The sequence below is a fragment of the Frieseomelitta varia genome, unplaced genomic scaffold, assembly GCF_011392965.1.
Source record: "Frieseomelitta varia isolate USP_RPSP 00005682 unplaced genomic scaffold, Fvar_1.2 scaffold_1007, whole genome shotgun sequence".
NCBI classification, from domain to species: Eukaryota; Metazoa; Arthropoda; class Insecta; order Hymenoptera; family Apidae; genus Frieseomelitta; species Frieseomelitta varia.
The window spans coordinates 137,812-155,413 of NW_025108648.1; the positions used below are offsets into that span (position 1 = coordinate 137,812).

The 17,602-nt window shown below is 28.9% G+C and overlaps 1 protein-coding gene across 4 annotated transcripts in view; it reads left to right on the top strand.

Moving 5' to 3' along the window:
* Nucleotides 1-17,296, top strand: part of LOC122530148 (disintegrin and metalloproteinase domain-containing protein unc-71-like) — a 137,369-nt gene extending 120,073 nt beyond the window's left edge. For all 4 annotated transcript variants that reach the window (XM_043656889.1, XM_043657056.1, XM_043657131.1 and 1 more), the window contains 5 exons: nt 9,120-9,268; nt 11,111-11,167; nt 11,265-11,344; nt 12,622-12,691; nt 17,135-17,296. In XM_043656889.1, the coding sequence (XP_043512824.1) occupies nt 9,120-9,268; nt 11,111-11,167; nt 11,265-11,344; nt 12,622-12,691; nt 17,135-17,296 (518 nt within the window). The remainder of the gene's footprint in view (nt 1-9,119; nt 9,269-11,110; nt 11,168-11,264; nt 11,345-12,621; nt 12,692-17,134) is intronic.
* The last annotated feature ends 306 nt before the right edge of the window (nt 17,297-17,602 follow it).

Below are 17,602 nucleotides of genomic sequence, written 5' to 3' on the forward strand. Positions count from 1 at the left end.
CGTTTCCACAGAGGTGACATAAAACGGCCTGTCAACGTTGACGCTCCGGCAAACCGACGGACGGGGCCAACTTAATCGGTCGGTAATCTCTGGCTGAACGGACCGTTTCTAGAAATTCAATTTACGAGTTCGGTCTTTTTGGCTCTGGTCGTAAACGGCGCAGTGTCTGGATTCGTCAACGAGAAAAACCCTTCGAACCCTTCTCTGGCAACTGTCCCACTTGGGAAGAATCCGGATAAAAACGAAATAAAAATACATAGTTACTCGCAACTAGCAGCGCGTCTACGCGCTGGGAAATTTTCCGAGTGATTCCGAGTTGGGAATATTTTATTCGAACAACGAATCACGAATAACGAATAAATCTGTCAAATTTATTCGTAAATAACGAGGAAGAATTATTCGTTATTTACGAATAACGATTTTATTCGAACAAAAATTATTCGAATATTAATTTATTCGTTATACTAAGTTCAATGATGAGTAAATGTAGCTGTGCACCGAATTGATTATTTCGAGGTTTCACAAGAAACGGCTTCACGGTCACAGTTGAGCATTATTCGAATAAAGTTTTATTCGAAGAATTTATTCAAAATGTTATTCGAATAAAATTTTATTCGAAGAATTTATTCGAAATGTGTTATTCGAATAAAATTTTCACTGAATGACTGAATATAAAACAAAAATAACTTTTACAAACATATGTTTTTTTATTATTTTATTATTATTTTTATTATTTTATTTTTTTTAATTATTTTATTATTATTTTTATTATTTTATTATTATTTTTATTATTTTATTTGGAAATATAATTATAGGATTTCTTTCAGTATTTTTTTTTATAACCTTCGAAAAAAGAAAATAAAAAAAAATTGAAAATGAACAAGTTATGACTTTCTCAAACTCTTCAGTTTTTCACTGGCTACCCATAGTTATACCGATCAACAGCAAGTGTAAGTAGTAATTATACAAGCATCAAAAAATATTGAAATAAAACACAGGTTGTACCTGTTCGAAATAAAATCGGCGATTTAAATTAAATTCGCAAACACGAAAGATTTTTTGAACACTTTCAAATACTTGTTTCATATTCGTTTGAGTTGTTAGGACAGTGGATATTATTTCATCGTCTGTATAAAAAAGTATTGGCACACAGTGTTCATGATATCTTTATCCAAGTAATTGATACATTGTTTTCACAAATACGACGCACAAAAATAATGCGTCATGAGTTGTACAATAATAATACAAGAAATATAAGAATTCGATCAGTCAAAAAAGTAACATGATACACTTGTAGTTCCAGTGTTTAATTTGCGTTTAATATGGCGAAATATTATTGGAAAAATTGCAAAATATCCTTTTGAAACAATAAAACGTTGTTGAACGATAACGTTACAACATTAACAGAATATAAAATATTTTAAAAACTACTAAAAATATTTTATATTCTGTTCACATGCATGAACTACCCTCATATGTTAATACTATTTTGATTATTTTGATTATTTTTGATTATTGTATTATTACTGTATAACTCATTATTGAAAATTGTTTTTGTATATAATTATAATTAAATAATTATTTATAATTGTGTATAATTTTGTATATAAACTATTTATGGAAACAGATTTTGTTAATCGTCTATTTCTACAAAAAAATTGCGAGAAAACTAGATTATGCCAATTCTTTTTTAATCCACTGTACTTTATTATACTATATAAATCGTCATTTCATCCATTAAAGACTGGATAATATAATTTATTTCTTTGAATTTTATGAATGTGATAGAATCTAGGTAGAAGACACAATGATGAAATAACATTTAGCATTTATTAATATATTATAGCCCCTAGCCATCCAATTTATACATTTTTAGTAAAATTAAGGAATTTCAGGAAGAAGTTTCGTTAAATCAAGGACTATAGATAATAATTTATTGTTTTAAATTATAGAAAGATGTAATAATAAATAAGTCCATTAATTAATTAATAAAATAATATTAAAAAATGTGATTTGATAATAAGAATTCATTGAAAAGAATTGCAAATAAAATATTGTATTAATGCGTCTTTGGCCCTTAACATATTAACTATTAAAATATACGTGTTGATAATTAATATAACAATATACATGGTGTTTTGTTATTTTTTACTCTTGTCAAAACTACGTGTACTTTGCACACATACAATATGCAGAATTTCTTATTTCAAATGCTTCAAATAAATAAAACATACGTGCAAGATGTTGAAAATTAATTCAATAATCAGAGACTATAAATTAAAAAGTAGAATCCAATGATGCAAATTGATCGAGAGAAGAATTGCAAATGAAATATTGCGTTAATGGAACGAGTCGATTCCCTCCAGCGAAACCACCAGCAGCCAGTCAGAGATTGGAAATTGCACGGAAGATCCACGCTCGTAAATATCGGTTTCGAGAAAAAATACTAGAGCCTCTTTTACCTTTAACTCCCTATCTTTAATCGGACTTTACGCCCGGCAACACGGAGCTATTTCCCGCTGGAAAATTACTAGCCGCGCGAGCTCTCTCGTTCAGGTTCGGCAACGAGACTTTATGTTTCCAAATCTTTACTACGAGGAGGAATCGTGTCATTGTGCCCTGCGCAGGACACGCGAAAAAGAAACAGGGTACAGGAGAAATAAAATGGAAGCATGGTACTATAGCAGCTTTCGTTTCGTTCTTGACACGAATATGTTACACATTGTATAATATAATATATCATAATATAATACATTGTTGAGCAATTATATTTACTATATTGTATTATGTATTATGTATTATTACAATGTATTATGTATTATAATATATCATAATATAATACATAATATAATAAATTATAATACATAATATAATAATTTATGGACAGGGAGTCCATAAAAAGTCCATCCTTACAATTTCAAACATTTGTTAGAAAGGAAAATGAAAAGACAGATAATTGAGATGTATTAAATGGGGCAGAGAAAACTTAAATACATACGTTTCATTTTGTAATAATTTCCACTTATCTGTCTTTTCATTTGCCTTTGTAATAAATTTTTGAAATTGTGAGGAGACTTTATGGACAGCCTGTATAATACATTGTATAATATAATACATTGTTGAGCAATGTATTTTATTATATTGTATGTATTACATATTATTACAATGTATTATGTATTATTACAATTAATTGCAAAATAAATACAAATATTATTACAATGTATTATGTGTTATAATATATCATAATATAATACATACTATAATACAGGGAGTCCATAAAGTCTCTTTATAATTTCAAACATTTATTACAAAGGAAAATGAAAAGACAGATAATTGAGGTGTATTAAATGAGGAAGAAAAAACTTAAATATATACGTTTCATTTTGTGATAATTTCCACTTATCTGTCTTTTCATTTGCCTTTGTAATAAATTTTTGAAATTGTAAGGAGACTTTATAGACCTTGTATAACACATTGTATAATATAATACATTGTTAAGCAATGTATTATATTATATTGTATTATGTATTGTATTATATATTATTACAACGTATTATGTATTATTATAATTAATTATAAATAAATACAAATATTATTACAATGTATTATGTATTATAACATATCATAATATAATACATAATATAATATAATACATTGTTGAGCAGTAACAATCTCTCCCTTCCATCTTCATTACCTTCATGATTGCGGTATCGATTGATAAAGAAGCTCATGATCAATGATTACCAATATGGCGATATATGTACAACAGCTTATATTTCATTTAACTTTCTATTTTGTGAATTTCTTATTATTTTGATAAATACAATCTTGTGTTTGCTTATACGATTTGTGGTTGATAATGTATTTATCCCAGGAATAATTCTTACATATGTATGTAATATAATATAATATATTAACTCTTTGAGAAACACACATGTAAAATTGCAAATAATATTCGTTTTTCAAGTTTCTTGACAAGAAATCTATTTTAATTGTTACTATGCGATTTTATGCATTCGGTGCACTATCTTTTCGAAGATGTAAACATTTATAATTTAATTGTAACAAGTCTAGAATAAAATGATCGTAACATTAGACAAAACTGAAGATTTGTGTGAATTAATTATAAATACAATGTATTTCTTTATAAAAACGAAAATTTTGAATAGCTTTTGTATAATGAATAAATCTACCAACACACGTAAATATTATTGATTTAAATAAAGCACAAACAAGTAAATGCAAAAATGCTAATTCATTTAATCCTAAAGATAAAATTCTTAATATAAATCCTAATTGACTTAATGTTGATAAAGCAATAAATTTTTTAAAAAACTATTTCAAACAAATTAGCTATAAATCCTGAAATTAATATTGTTACTCTTGAAATTAAACAAAGAAAATTTTTATATTTTATATTTAATAAATTTCTATATCAAATTGTTAAATAAATACCTGCAGTTACTAATGTTGATGAAGGATTATAATACTGAGGATTTGTGTGAATCTTACGCGTGATTGAACATAGAAATTTAACCAAAAAAAGAATTTAACTATCTATTTCTCCATTGTAGATATTAATTATTCGTTTTTACCATTGTCAATTTGATACTAAGAGACAAATTAAATTGGGAGAAATGAGAGATGAACGAGGATTAAAATCCGAACGCTAATCGTCAGACTGCGGATTTTTATGAGAAATTTAAGGGCACGTAGCATACGTAAAAAATATATAAAACACGGAAACTGGAACTCGTCATAATATATAATAATGAAAACAAATTTCTTAACTTTGCTATCAAAGTAAATTGCACAAAAATCCGCATTCTACTAATTATAATCAAGGCACAACGTTTTAATGCCCATTTTATAAGCAGCAAATCTAAGAAACTTATCTCCTACTCTTTCTAAATTGCCAATGATCGCGAACGTGACAAACATAGGACACCACGCAGCAGTTTGCGTTTAGTTAGAACGGAAAATAATCAGCGAGTAATATGCACGTTCCACATCCATATTCATTTAATAAGTTTAATTGAATTTTATCAGAGAAAAGAGAGAGAGAGAGAGAGAGAGAGAGAGAGAGAGAGAAAAAGAGAGAGGATGGGACATGGAGCTGGCTGGCTGCAAGGAACATTTCGCAGCTTTACGGGTCAGCCAGGCAACATTAGCATAATTGTTATCGCTAGAGTTACCTCCTCCTCGTAGCTAAACGACGAATTCATTCTGCACGTAGCGTCTCGATCAAATGTCTTGTATTTGAACGCATTTTGTCAACAGGTGTTACAGACTGAAATGCATTAATTCTATTTAACATCGAGGAAAAAACTAATCCTGAATGAAAAGTAAATCAAATCAAATTAAATTAAGTTAAATTAAATTAAATTAAATTAAATTAAATTAAATTAAATTAAATTAAATTAAATTGATGTAAGATTATCTCGTAAGATTTGAGATAAAAATGATGAAAATTTAGTTTTAAATGATAATTGAAGAGAATAGTCTTCATATATGATTTTCTATTGCAAATACATAGAAAACACTGTAAATTCCAATATTGGAAAATTTTATGTCCTTTAGAGAAAATATTTCATCTGCTAGTGGGGAACACTGTGTCATACAATTTAACTGCAATTTAACTTTTTAAATTAGTTGTAAAAATTAATTTAAATGCCGTTGCATTTGAATTTTAAAGCAAAACGTAATGTGGATTATTAAGAGAAACGATGTATTCTTTATATTATTTTATATACTATCTTTTATATTAAAGATTTTTTAATTGCATTTTTAATGTGTCTGAGAACATCTTCGCATAAAAATTTGAAAATTGAGGATTCAAAGGTTAAAATTATTGGACAATTATTAAATGAAAAATCAACCCTCAAACAAAACAAGACAAACTCGTTCTATATCAACTGGTAATAAAAATCTTGATACAAAACCAATAAATAAGTGATATTTAATAAAAAAAATCGTAACATTTTCGTTGTTATATTGACATGATATCTGTTTGATATTCAAAGTTCAATAAATTAAGGGGAAAAGAAAATCGTACAGAAATCATTGTAGAGGAGAAACTTCAATCTTCAAATCCATCATAAAGATAGATTTATGAAAAAAACTTTTTCAATATTTTTATATATTACGACAATTTTTAACATTTTCAACAAAAAAAAAAAATTTTTACTCTATTATCTACTACATAGCGTAAAAACATCTTAGAATAAAATGCATTCGAAACTAGAGGCTTCAAGTTTGTTTAAAATGACCCCAAGTTTATTATTGTACCATTTCTTTTTGCAAAGTTATAATAATACTCACGGTAATTCCAATTTGCTTATAAATCATAAATTGTAATAAAATTGTAATAATTGTATTTGTATATTCTAATTGTATATTATATTATATATATATTATATTTGTATATTATACACATTTAGCATCCGAATATTAACCTTTTGCGCTAAAATGACGTGCGTACCACGCACGTCGAGAATTTTTTGCTCCAAATCGCAACATTTTCTGAGTTTTAAGTATATTTAAATGCAATCTAGGCAAAACAAATGATAAGTTTATTACTTTTTAATAATTTCTATATCCAATGATAGAATGATATCATACCGACGAGTGTAAAAGAAGAAGAAACAAGCAACGAATTATTGTATACGGTTTTTCGGTCACTCGTTATGGTCCGCGAACCAGTTGCCAGCGCAAGGGGTTAATAGAAGTCGCTGTATATTAACCTCGACGATATTTTTATCTCCAACTCGCGTACATTTAAAATTAAAAAACAAAAAAAAAAAAAAAAAGCGAACGAATAATTTGTCGAGGGATACCTGTCGTTTCTTAATTCCTACGAAATGTCGTGTCTCCTGCGAGTGCTAAAGCGAGCGTGAATGAGGGGACGATTGTCAAATTATTGTGACCATTTCGTAGGTACGTAAGTGTAGGACGATGCTCGATTCGAGTGGCATGGTTGCTTCTGTCGGTGATAATTCTGCCGCGTAGTAATTCATTACACGACAACGTCTACGTGTTGCGAAGAGGCGGCGAAGGAGGAGTGGGGAGGGAGAGGGGGTGGCGACAGTGGGAGAGCGCAGAAGCGTGACAAGTAATTATCCATACACTTCATTTTCAATGGGACGGGTTAAATCGGGCAAAGCCCGGACAGTCGATAAGAGGGTAAACTAGATACTACATGCTTCGAGGAGGCCCTTCACTGATTATCTCGACTCATTCGTAGCTCGCGGCAGCAACAGTTTATCGCTGCCGATGAAAAGAGAAAGAGAAGACGACCGGTTAAACAAGATCCTGTTAGTTACAGCTGCCTTCCGATTTCGCCCGGGGAATCCACCTTGCATTTGCCTGGTGATTTCCTTTGACGCGGACTCCTTGTCGAAGCTTCGTCCTTCCTCGTCCGAATTTCGTGAATTGTACAGGGCGTTTCGTTCGACTCCGACGACACGATTCACGTTATTATCGTTATTATCCTCGTTATCCTCGCGGCGAGGAAGTTTCGAATGGGTTTAACCTCTTGCCGCGCACGTCGAGAATTTCTTGTTTCGAGAAAATTGCAATATTTTCTCAATAATTTCAAGTATATTGAAATATAAGCCAGGCAAAACAAATTTATTACTCTTCAACAATTTCTATCCGGTAGTATCATAACGGCGAGTTCAAAAGAAATGGAAAGCGACAAATTATTGTATACGGTTCGGTCACTCGTTATGGTCCGCAATCAGTTGCCAGCGCAAGTGGTTAAATATTGTTAGGAATATCCTGATGTTAGTTTGCTCGTGAATGATCGCGTAAGTTAATTTTGTGTACTTTTCTTTTTTTAGTGAAATTGTTAGTAAATAAACAACATAAAAAGATCTATGTGCGCGGAAAATTATTAATTCAATTTAGGAGACGTTTAATTTTATATTTTAATTTTAATGTATTTTAATTATATATATAATTTTAATATTATATTACGTAATATTATTACGTGAGTCAACAATTATATACACGTATATTTATTATATTTATTATATCGATATAAACACAATATAATATATAGTAATATATAATATAATAGATATATATATATATATATATAACATAATACATAGATATAAATAAGTATAATATAATATATATAATATATAAACATATTTAATTACATAATTGTTGACTGGTATTCATATTTCAATTATAATAACAAATATAACTGTAACATCAAAAAAGATTTTCTACTAAAAAAGTCTAGTAAGAAAATCCAAAAATGTTAAATTTAATCAGGAGTCAGTGAACTATTTATCTATCATCTTTTTTTAATTGTGCACGGTCTAGTTGTTTCAATTATACTTACTTAATGTCATACAATTTAATCCTCAGCATACTAATAGTACATGAGATCACTTAAAAATTCCAATATTGTATCTTTTTTATGCAGTTTAATGAAACCTTGGTGTTAATCCTTAAATGTACAAATGTTGCAAATTTCTATACACCTACATATATTATACATGTTATTAATTTTAATTATATTAATAAATACAATTATAATATATATATATATATTATATATAATTATATTATAATTATATTATAATTAATATATTATAATTATTGTAATTATTATATATATAATAATAATAATTATTATTATATATATATAATTATATTATATTAATAATATGTATAATGTATTATAATTATACATACATGTATTTTTATATATACAATATATATAATTCATATATAAATTAATGAACCATTTTAGAATTATATTATGAATATAAATATATATTATAGTATAATATAAATGGACATATGTATAAAAATAATTAATATAACATAAACGTCAGTTCTAATATTTGATATTATTTAATTCGTACAATCAGTTCAATTCTAATATTTAATTCCAAATGTTAATTCTAACATAGTAAATATTAATTCTAATTAAATTTAGAGTTAAAAGCTTCGTTAATTAATTAGAAGTTAAACGACGATTTCGAGAACACTTAACGTCATAATACGTTAACGCGACCGTAAATGTACAGATAAAACAAAACAAATTTAAAGACAGAAGGGCTGAACTGGCACGTTCGATTGAACGAGGAAATTGATTTCAGGTGAGGCCGAACGACTACTACAAGAGTATCGACAAAACCAAGAGCTAGTACAAAATATCGGGGGCCATTACTATCAGATCATCTATCCGGTACAGTTACGGCATCACGAGAAAATGGGGATATCCACGAGAGAAGTCAGCGTATCCAAGGTAACTCGACCACTCCAATATTCTCAGATCAACAGAACGAAGCATCAATGGACACTTACTCTAAATTGTCCATCACTGTCATTTTCGAAATGTCAAAAACTTCGGAACCTCTCGAAAATCAAGCGAGGGTTTCTCGGGTTTCAAGAATTCGAAATTTCGTAGCTTTTCTCGTGATTCGAAACTCTCGAAACGCGGATAAAGAAGAAGAAACGTTAAATTAGGAAGTAAAGACACGTTTGCAGAGTTTTGATTCATGTATATCTCGAATACTCGATACGAACGCGGTTTTTGTTTCTAAGGATATAAGCATATATACGATCGATCGTAATCCTCGAATGATAATGCAAAATATCATCTGAAGGAATGATCAAAAAACAGAGATATTTTGTAACTCCACCATCGACGAGTTGATTAAAAAAAAAAAAAAAAAAAAAAAACAAATAGAGTTCAGAATAATATTATGCTCTTAAACAAGAATCTGGATTAGATATTTTTGTACGTTGTTGTGTTTTCGTTTGTATTTGGTTTAACCAATAAAAGTTTATACAAAAGTCCAATTGTTAAACCAAGAAATTCCTCAAATCAAATAAAATCAGCGTTTCGAGTTTCGAGAGATTTAAAAATTTCGAACCCACACACTACTTCTTGCTAAATTATTTCTTGCTATTTTAATGACAAATTATAATCTAATAATGAATGTCAAGAGCAAGAATAATATTTTTTGATTTGAATGAATACAATATTATTCCAATATTATTGTACAAATCTATATAATATTATTCTACTGTTATTATTCTCTCGAAGAAGAAAACTTCAGAGATTTTCAATGATCGACTCTTATCGTTTACAGATCATCAGGGATCGAACGAAACTGTTACGAAATAACTGCAAATTTCTGTATTGTTTTTCTCCGTTTCGAAAATACTTGTGAAATATAATGTACGTTCATGGAAGCTTCTTTTCTCGAATGACAAAATAAGCAGAAATAAAAAGGGAAAAATTATAGTGAACATTTGTTGCAAAATGTTACAGAGTATTTTGTCGATATATCACTTGTTTCCATAAGGTACTGCCAAAAAGCCAAGTGATACCAATAATATTTCGATCTAAAATTTAAAATTGGAACATAAATTTTTCGGGAAATTTTTATTTATATTATTGTTTATTTATATTATACTTTAGATGGGAAAATTTGGAAAATAATACTTTTCTTAGTATTGACAAATTATTAGTAAAATAAACCGATTATATAAAAATCACAATTTGTTTTTATGTATGTAATGTGTTTTCTATCAATATCTTGAATTTTAAGCAAGGCTAATTAAAACCATACTTTTAATTTTTATATTATTTATATATTATTATATATTTTTATATTATTTATATATTATTATATATTTTTTTATATTATTTATATATTATTATATATTTTTATATTATTTATATATTATTATATATTTTTATATATTTATATTATTTATATATTATCAACTTATATACTATATATATGTATATATTTATTTATATTAATATATATGCATTTCATTACATAATTTCTATTATATTATTATGTTACATACACAAATGTTACATCATTTATAATATTGAAATACCTATTCAAAAATATATGATCCACCAGAACTTCCAACAATCGGATACACAATACAATAACTGTTGGAACAATGTCGAGGTTCAAAAATTGAAACGTACAAGCGAAAAATGACGCGAAAACTAAAAATTGAGAAACAAACAACCTTTGATCCGTGAAAGTTCGCAGTTCCGTTCGATCCCCGATCACCGATATTATACTTCGCTTAACTTTGAAATTTTCTCACGTTTTAGTATCCTCAAAGAGGATACGGGGAGGGTGGATATCAGAATGCTAAAGGCAGAATGAGAGTAAGTGCACGCAAGTTTTCTAACGTTCAGCGATTAACGTTAGGCAAAGTTCTCGACGAGAACGCTTGACGAGACGAGTTTTCATTGCATTTTGCAGACGGGGAGACACTTTCATCGGACGTCCCTCTTGATCAAGGCCTTTAATCATAAATTTCGCCTAGATTTAGAATTAAATACGTAAGTGCATCGTTGTTTTCGGTTAAGAGTAACATAGGAGGAGACTAGAGGCGCTGGTCGAACAATTTTTTCACTTTCACGAATCTTTTTTTCACAATGTGCCTAATTTTTACAAACGAATCGTTCCGCGAACGATTTTGTAATACAAGCACCGAACATAATCTTACTCCATTACTATAGTACTCTTGAGAGACTGATTTATTTAACTGTAAAGTAAATGAGTAACTGATTGTTTAAGTAACTAAATGAATATCAAATAAAATAAGTACAATATTATCTATGTTTATCTAAAGCATTCTTCCATTTTATAAATGTAAATTTGAATACGAAGGAAACAGAGATTGAGAATTTTTATTTCTTTTCTTTAGTAAGTATAAAACAAGCCTTAGTATAAAACAGGCATAATTGTGAAGTAATTCTATAATTATGGATTTTGTTCACTTGCAAGGGAAAATGATTTTTATCGTAGTTATTTATTCCAGTGTAAAATTTGTGAACTAACGATTGTTAGCGAATAGACTGCAGATTTTTATGCAAATTTATATTTCTAAAGTAGAAACTGTTGTACACGTTGCAAAAATTATGATTTAGATATTTTATAGTTATTCGTATTATGCGCACTATGTGCAATTTTCAAGTTGCTTACGAGTGCACAAAAATCCGCAATCTATTTATGATACACTGTACAGCACTAAAAATCATAGAATATACGAAACAATAGAAAGCTAGAATCACTTTGAATTTTATTATAATTCTAATTTTTACGATTTTTAATGTCGCAAAGTATGGACACGAAACAGATGAATGTGGAGACGAAATAATGGAATTTTCAATGATAGTGCTATTAATCATTTCACATAATATATATATATATATTCATTTTATGAATGAAAAGTTGGAAAAGAATAGAAGCACTATATACTCTACTGATACAACATTCAGAGACAATTATCCAATTAATCGTCTGAAATAATCAAAATTAAACGAATAACAAACATCAATCAACAATCTCATTAGTAGACTGCGGATTTTTATAGATTTATAGGAAATCACAAAGAGTAAAAATGAAATGTGTAAAGTGTAGCATGTATCCTGTAACATTATTAATATGCATAAAGCAACTTTTTGCCAAAGTCGTATTATCGAAGCTATTGAATATATTTAGAAGTATAAATTTACATAAAGATCCGCAATCTAACTAGCCTCAGTTAATCTCCCCTACGATGAAAAGAAAGCAATTATCGATCCACTTGTAGCAAGAGCATTCTGTGTTGCAGGCAACTTTTAGCTCCGAATCTTATGCAAAAAGACTTTTTACCCAACGACGCGGAACAAATTTTTAAACAGGTAATTATTTATCAAAAATTCTGGAATATATGTACGGCGAGAAACGTAAATGGACATACAATGAAAAAATAGAATTGCAGAGAAAAAAAATTGTACAACAACTTATTCGGTTTCATTTCAAAGCGTGAAGATTTCACTTCGACTGTCTTGTTCGAATTTTGTTTTCAAAAATATTTTCACTCCATGTAACGGGTGGGAAAGTAAGGATTCTCGAAAAAAAATAAAAATTAAAACAGGTCTCTAGAAACATTGAAAAACTTTTTTCATGACTAACTCTATCACAATTTTAAAGATTGAAGCTTCTTTTTTACACTTATCTCTTAAAACTTGCTGCACAATTTTTTCTTATTATTTTATTGAAACTTTGAGTATTAGGATTAAATTTTAATATTATATTTCGTTCAAGATTCAATGAAATAGTTCGAAAAAATTAAAAGAAATCGTACAGCAAGTTTCAAAAATGCTCTATTCCACATTCCATCATAAAATGAAAAGCTTTGAAATAAAGTGGAAAAAATTGTCCGCTTTTTAAAAAAATAAAAACATAGAGAATAAAAGTACTTTTGCGAAAATAAACTCAGAACAGTTAAAAGAAACTTTACGCTTTGCAACGAAACCAGATCTTGGATTGTTATACAGTTCTTTTCCTTTTTCGCGAAATTGTAACAATTTAAATCAGCGACCATGAATAACGGTTGTCTCAAAAAATTTTATGAAAAAAAAAGTCAGTCAACAGAAATTTGTATTATTTAAATTATATCAATCGAAAAAATATTGATCAAAAAATATAATGAGAATTTTTCAAAGAAGAACATAGGTCGAAGAATTATAATTTTCAAAATTTTTGGTTACAAATAAGCGATTGAAAATTTTTTTTTCATTGCTGCAAATCATTATGGACGAGAAGAATTCTATTTCTTATAATTGTTGAGGAATTAGAAATTAATAGTTATCGATAAAAGAAACTCTACCACGATGGAACATAATAACATAATGTATTAAACAGGGTATACATTATATTGAATTTTTTTTTTCATTTAAGGCTTCCTTTTCAAGAAAATCAAGTTCGAAAGTTTATCAACTATACTTGAAGTTAATTATTGACTGACCAACAATAAATAGTGAACAGGAAGTTATTCTACTTGTGAAGATAAGTCAAAAAAGTGTAGAATACAATTTTTTTCGCAAGACGCTTCGTTTTTGAGAAAACATGATTTAAAACTGTATCAAATTTTTAAACCAATTTTAAGTACTAAACGTACTTTACTTATTTTATTAATTACGTTGTTAAAACCAATTTTTAACTAAATATATTCAAACTCTGTTTTCGTGAAAATGGAAAAATTTTATTTGACATTTTTCACTTATTTTCGTAGGTGGAATAACCTCCTATCGATTCAATCATCCCTGTGCAGTTAAACCAGCGAGATTCAAATATATCTGATCAATTTTCAAGCTTGACTTTTTCCAAAATAATGACTTGAACGAGAAAATTTTGTTTTTCATTTTTAACATATTTTTTTTTCATGTGGAATCATTCCCTTCTCGATTGTATACTTCAATACTCAGGCATATTTTAAAAATATTTTCTAAAATTACTAGCTGACGTAAATCACATGAAAATTGACGAAAAGAAAAACCAAAATTTTAACGAGTAAAATTTTAACTATTACGAGCAACTGAAATAGAGCTTCCCTCGCTTTATAACTGTTACAAATTAACAAAAATAAATTTCTTTCATCGATAACTGTTACGAATGACAAAAATAAATTTCCCTCATCGATAATAATCGACACCGGAACAAACTTTCGATAATTTATAATAGTTATTTGTAAGCAAAGTTTTAGTCGAAAAGATAACTGTTATTCTATAACCTTTTTTCGCGATTATAATAATTATGGTCGTTGATTTAAATTATTATAAATGTTTAATTATATATTATATTGTTAGTTATGTAAATTAATTATATATTATATATAATTATGTATCATTAATTATACAATTTTTTATCATTATTTGTTCAATTATATTTACTGCTAAATTATATATATTTAGAAAATACGAGGATGGGCTGAAAAGTTTTTACCTTCTCTTAAATAAAATATGAACAGGAAGACAATTAACTACTTAGATTAGAATTCATTCGAAGACGCTTTTGGCTCAAAATTAAAAGGCATCTTCATTCTCTATCTTTAAGTTACATAGTTATTTTTCCATGAAATTACCATCACCTTCTGCAAATTGTCGATAATTGTCGAAACTGATACAACTTCGTAAAAAAGCATCACATAACTGTCTTATTTAAATCTTATTTTAAACCTTTATCTTTTGAGAATCGCGAATCTCTATTTTACTTTCTCAAAAATTGTCAAAATTCAAACGTAAGAACATTAAAAAAATTTTCCTCGCTCTGCAATCTAAAATTTTCTTCGAACTAGATTTTGAAGATTGAATTCTTCCTTTCTCATCATCATTTTGAAGATTGAAGTTCTTTAAAAATTGAACTTCGATTGAATTTTAAATTTTCCTGAAGATTCCTCGAATTTTTGTCGTTTAAACCTGATGTTCAATAAAACGTGGGACAAAAACGTACAGCGAGTTTTAAAAAAAAATTTCCATCTTCAAGACATTATAGATTTAGTCATGAAAAAAAATTTCTTAGTATTCTTATACCTATTTGAATTTTGACAATTTTCGAGAAAAAAATATCTTCACTTTCTCACTCGCTACATGATGTAAAATCATCTTCGAAAAAAATAAACTCGAGTAGAAGCTCAAGTAGAAGTACAACTCAAAATAGAAGCTTCATGCTGACCTTATAGTCGAACAACGATATATCGCTGGCTACATTAACTTATTCTCTTTTCACTTGTTAATATGTTTGTTTTTCTTTTTAATTTTGTAATTATCGTTTTCTCACAGAATTTTTATACTTTTTCCTCGAATCTTTTCAAACTACATCAAATTAGCTCGATACTTTTCACTTTGATACAACTTACAGCACTAAAATGAGAGAGATCGTTATTCGAGAGATCTTTCTTTATGAAGTCATATCAGTTTAAATTATCGACAATTCTTCATCGTCATTGATATAGTTACGTTCTTCTTACGTTCCACTGTTACTTGGATCTATTTAATAATATTTACAACAATGAAAAAATTGAATTTCCTGCGTGTTTCTCGAAGAATATTGATATTCAAAACACCAAAAGTTCTTGATGCATTTTTCGGCATTCTGAAAATCGCGGCATTCTTTAAATCATCTTACAATGACAAAAAATGACGATTCATTGACGTCTCTATTCACAACGAAATCATTCATGTTGAAAAATATTTAAATAACTGAAATGACAAAAGCAAATCTTCTCAGAAGATTAAAGGGGTATTCTGGTAATTCGGCTTGAAAAAAATCGACTTTTTTGGAATTTTTTTCTAAGGAAACCATGATACATTTTGGTATGCAATTTTCGCACACCAAAGATTTATTCATACTTAAAGAGTATTTATAATTTTTTTTTAACGAAATTAATGAAAGTTGTGGAAATTATATAGCTTTAGGTGAAGCATGTTTTTAAAAACGGGTTCGAATGGCTGACGTGGTTCCGGTCCACCAGGTTATTTGAAACTAAAAAACCAAAAAACATCTTAATCAGTACAAATATGGCTATGGCATGAACCACAGAAACAGCGAAATTTCGAAAATTAAAAAAAAATGACAGCATTTTGAAGTTAAAATATCGATTTTCCTTGTGCTTTTCGTCTTTTGGATAGTAAAAAAAAAAGTAGAAAAAAACATCAGATTTTAAAATCGGTGGTACATGCAATAAAGCTACACCCGGTGAAGATCTCCTCGAAATTTCAAATCAATCGGTCAACTAAAACGTGAGATATCCTGTCAGCCAGTTCAAAAAGTATGGATTTGAGAAAAACACATTTAAAGTTTCTGTTACTCATTGTACAAAAATATTCATACTTACGTTGCGAGCAGTACACCGTTTCCTTTAAACACTTATAATTTTACGAATTCAAACAAATCCTTTTACATAGATATTCTCGAAAGTATATACTTTGAGAAAATCTGAAAAAATCGATTTCTTTTAAGTCGGATTACCAGAATATCCCTTTAACATCGATTTTTCTATTCGTGTTAAATACAAATGCAAATCCTTTGATTCGAAAACAAAAGTGACTCACGCCACTTCCAAAATAAACGGCTCACGAATGGTACAGTGAGTTTCAAAACAACACGAGTTCCAGTTCGTCGATTGGCCGAACAATGGATCGAGATGATAAAAAAAATACAACGTGGAACGTTATTGTCGACGTCAATCGACGATCGCGGATGGTGGAGAAATTTTTTAGCCGATCCTCGTGAACGAATAAATCCGAGACTGATCGAACGAGTCATTCATTGACGGTGTTTCGCGATGTGCATGGTTGCAGGAGATAGAGCACTGCTACTATCACGGTACCGTGAGGGATTATCCAGGAGCTAGCGCTGCTTTTCACACGTGTAACGGTGTCAGCGGTGTTATTCACTTAGGCAACGAGACATTCGTCATTCATCCGTTTTACGGCGGCGATTTATCGGTCAGTTTAAATTAGTCGAAGGATCTGTTTGCGCGTGTCCATCGAAGCGTCCACCGTATGTCCTTCAACCCTTGAGCACATTTGCGTCACGGCCTCGATTTTACCAGTTAACCTCTTGCGCTGGAATAACGTGCCACGCGCGTCGAGAATTTTTTGTCCCAAAATTGCAATATTTTCCTCAGTTTTAAGTATATTCAAGTATAACCCACGCAAAGCAAATAATAAATTTATTACTTCTCAATAATTTCTATCCAGTGATATCATACCGACGAGTTCAAAAAGAAAGCGACGAATTATTGTATACGGTTTGGTCACTCGTTA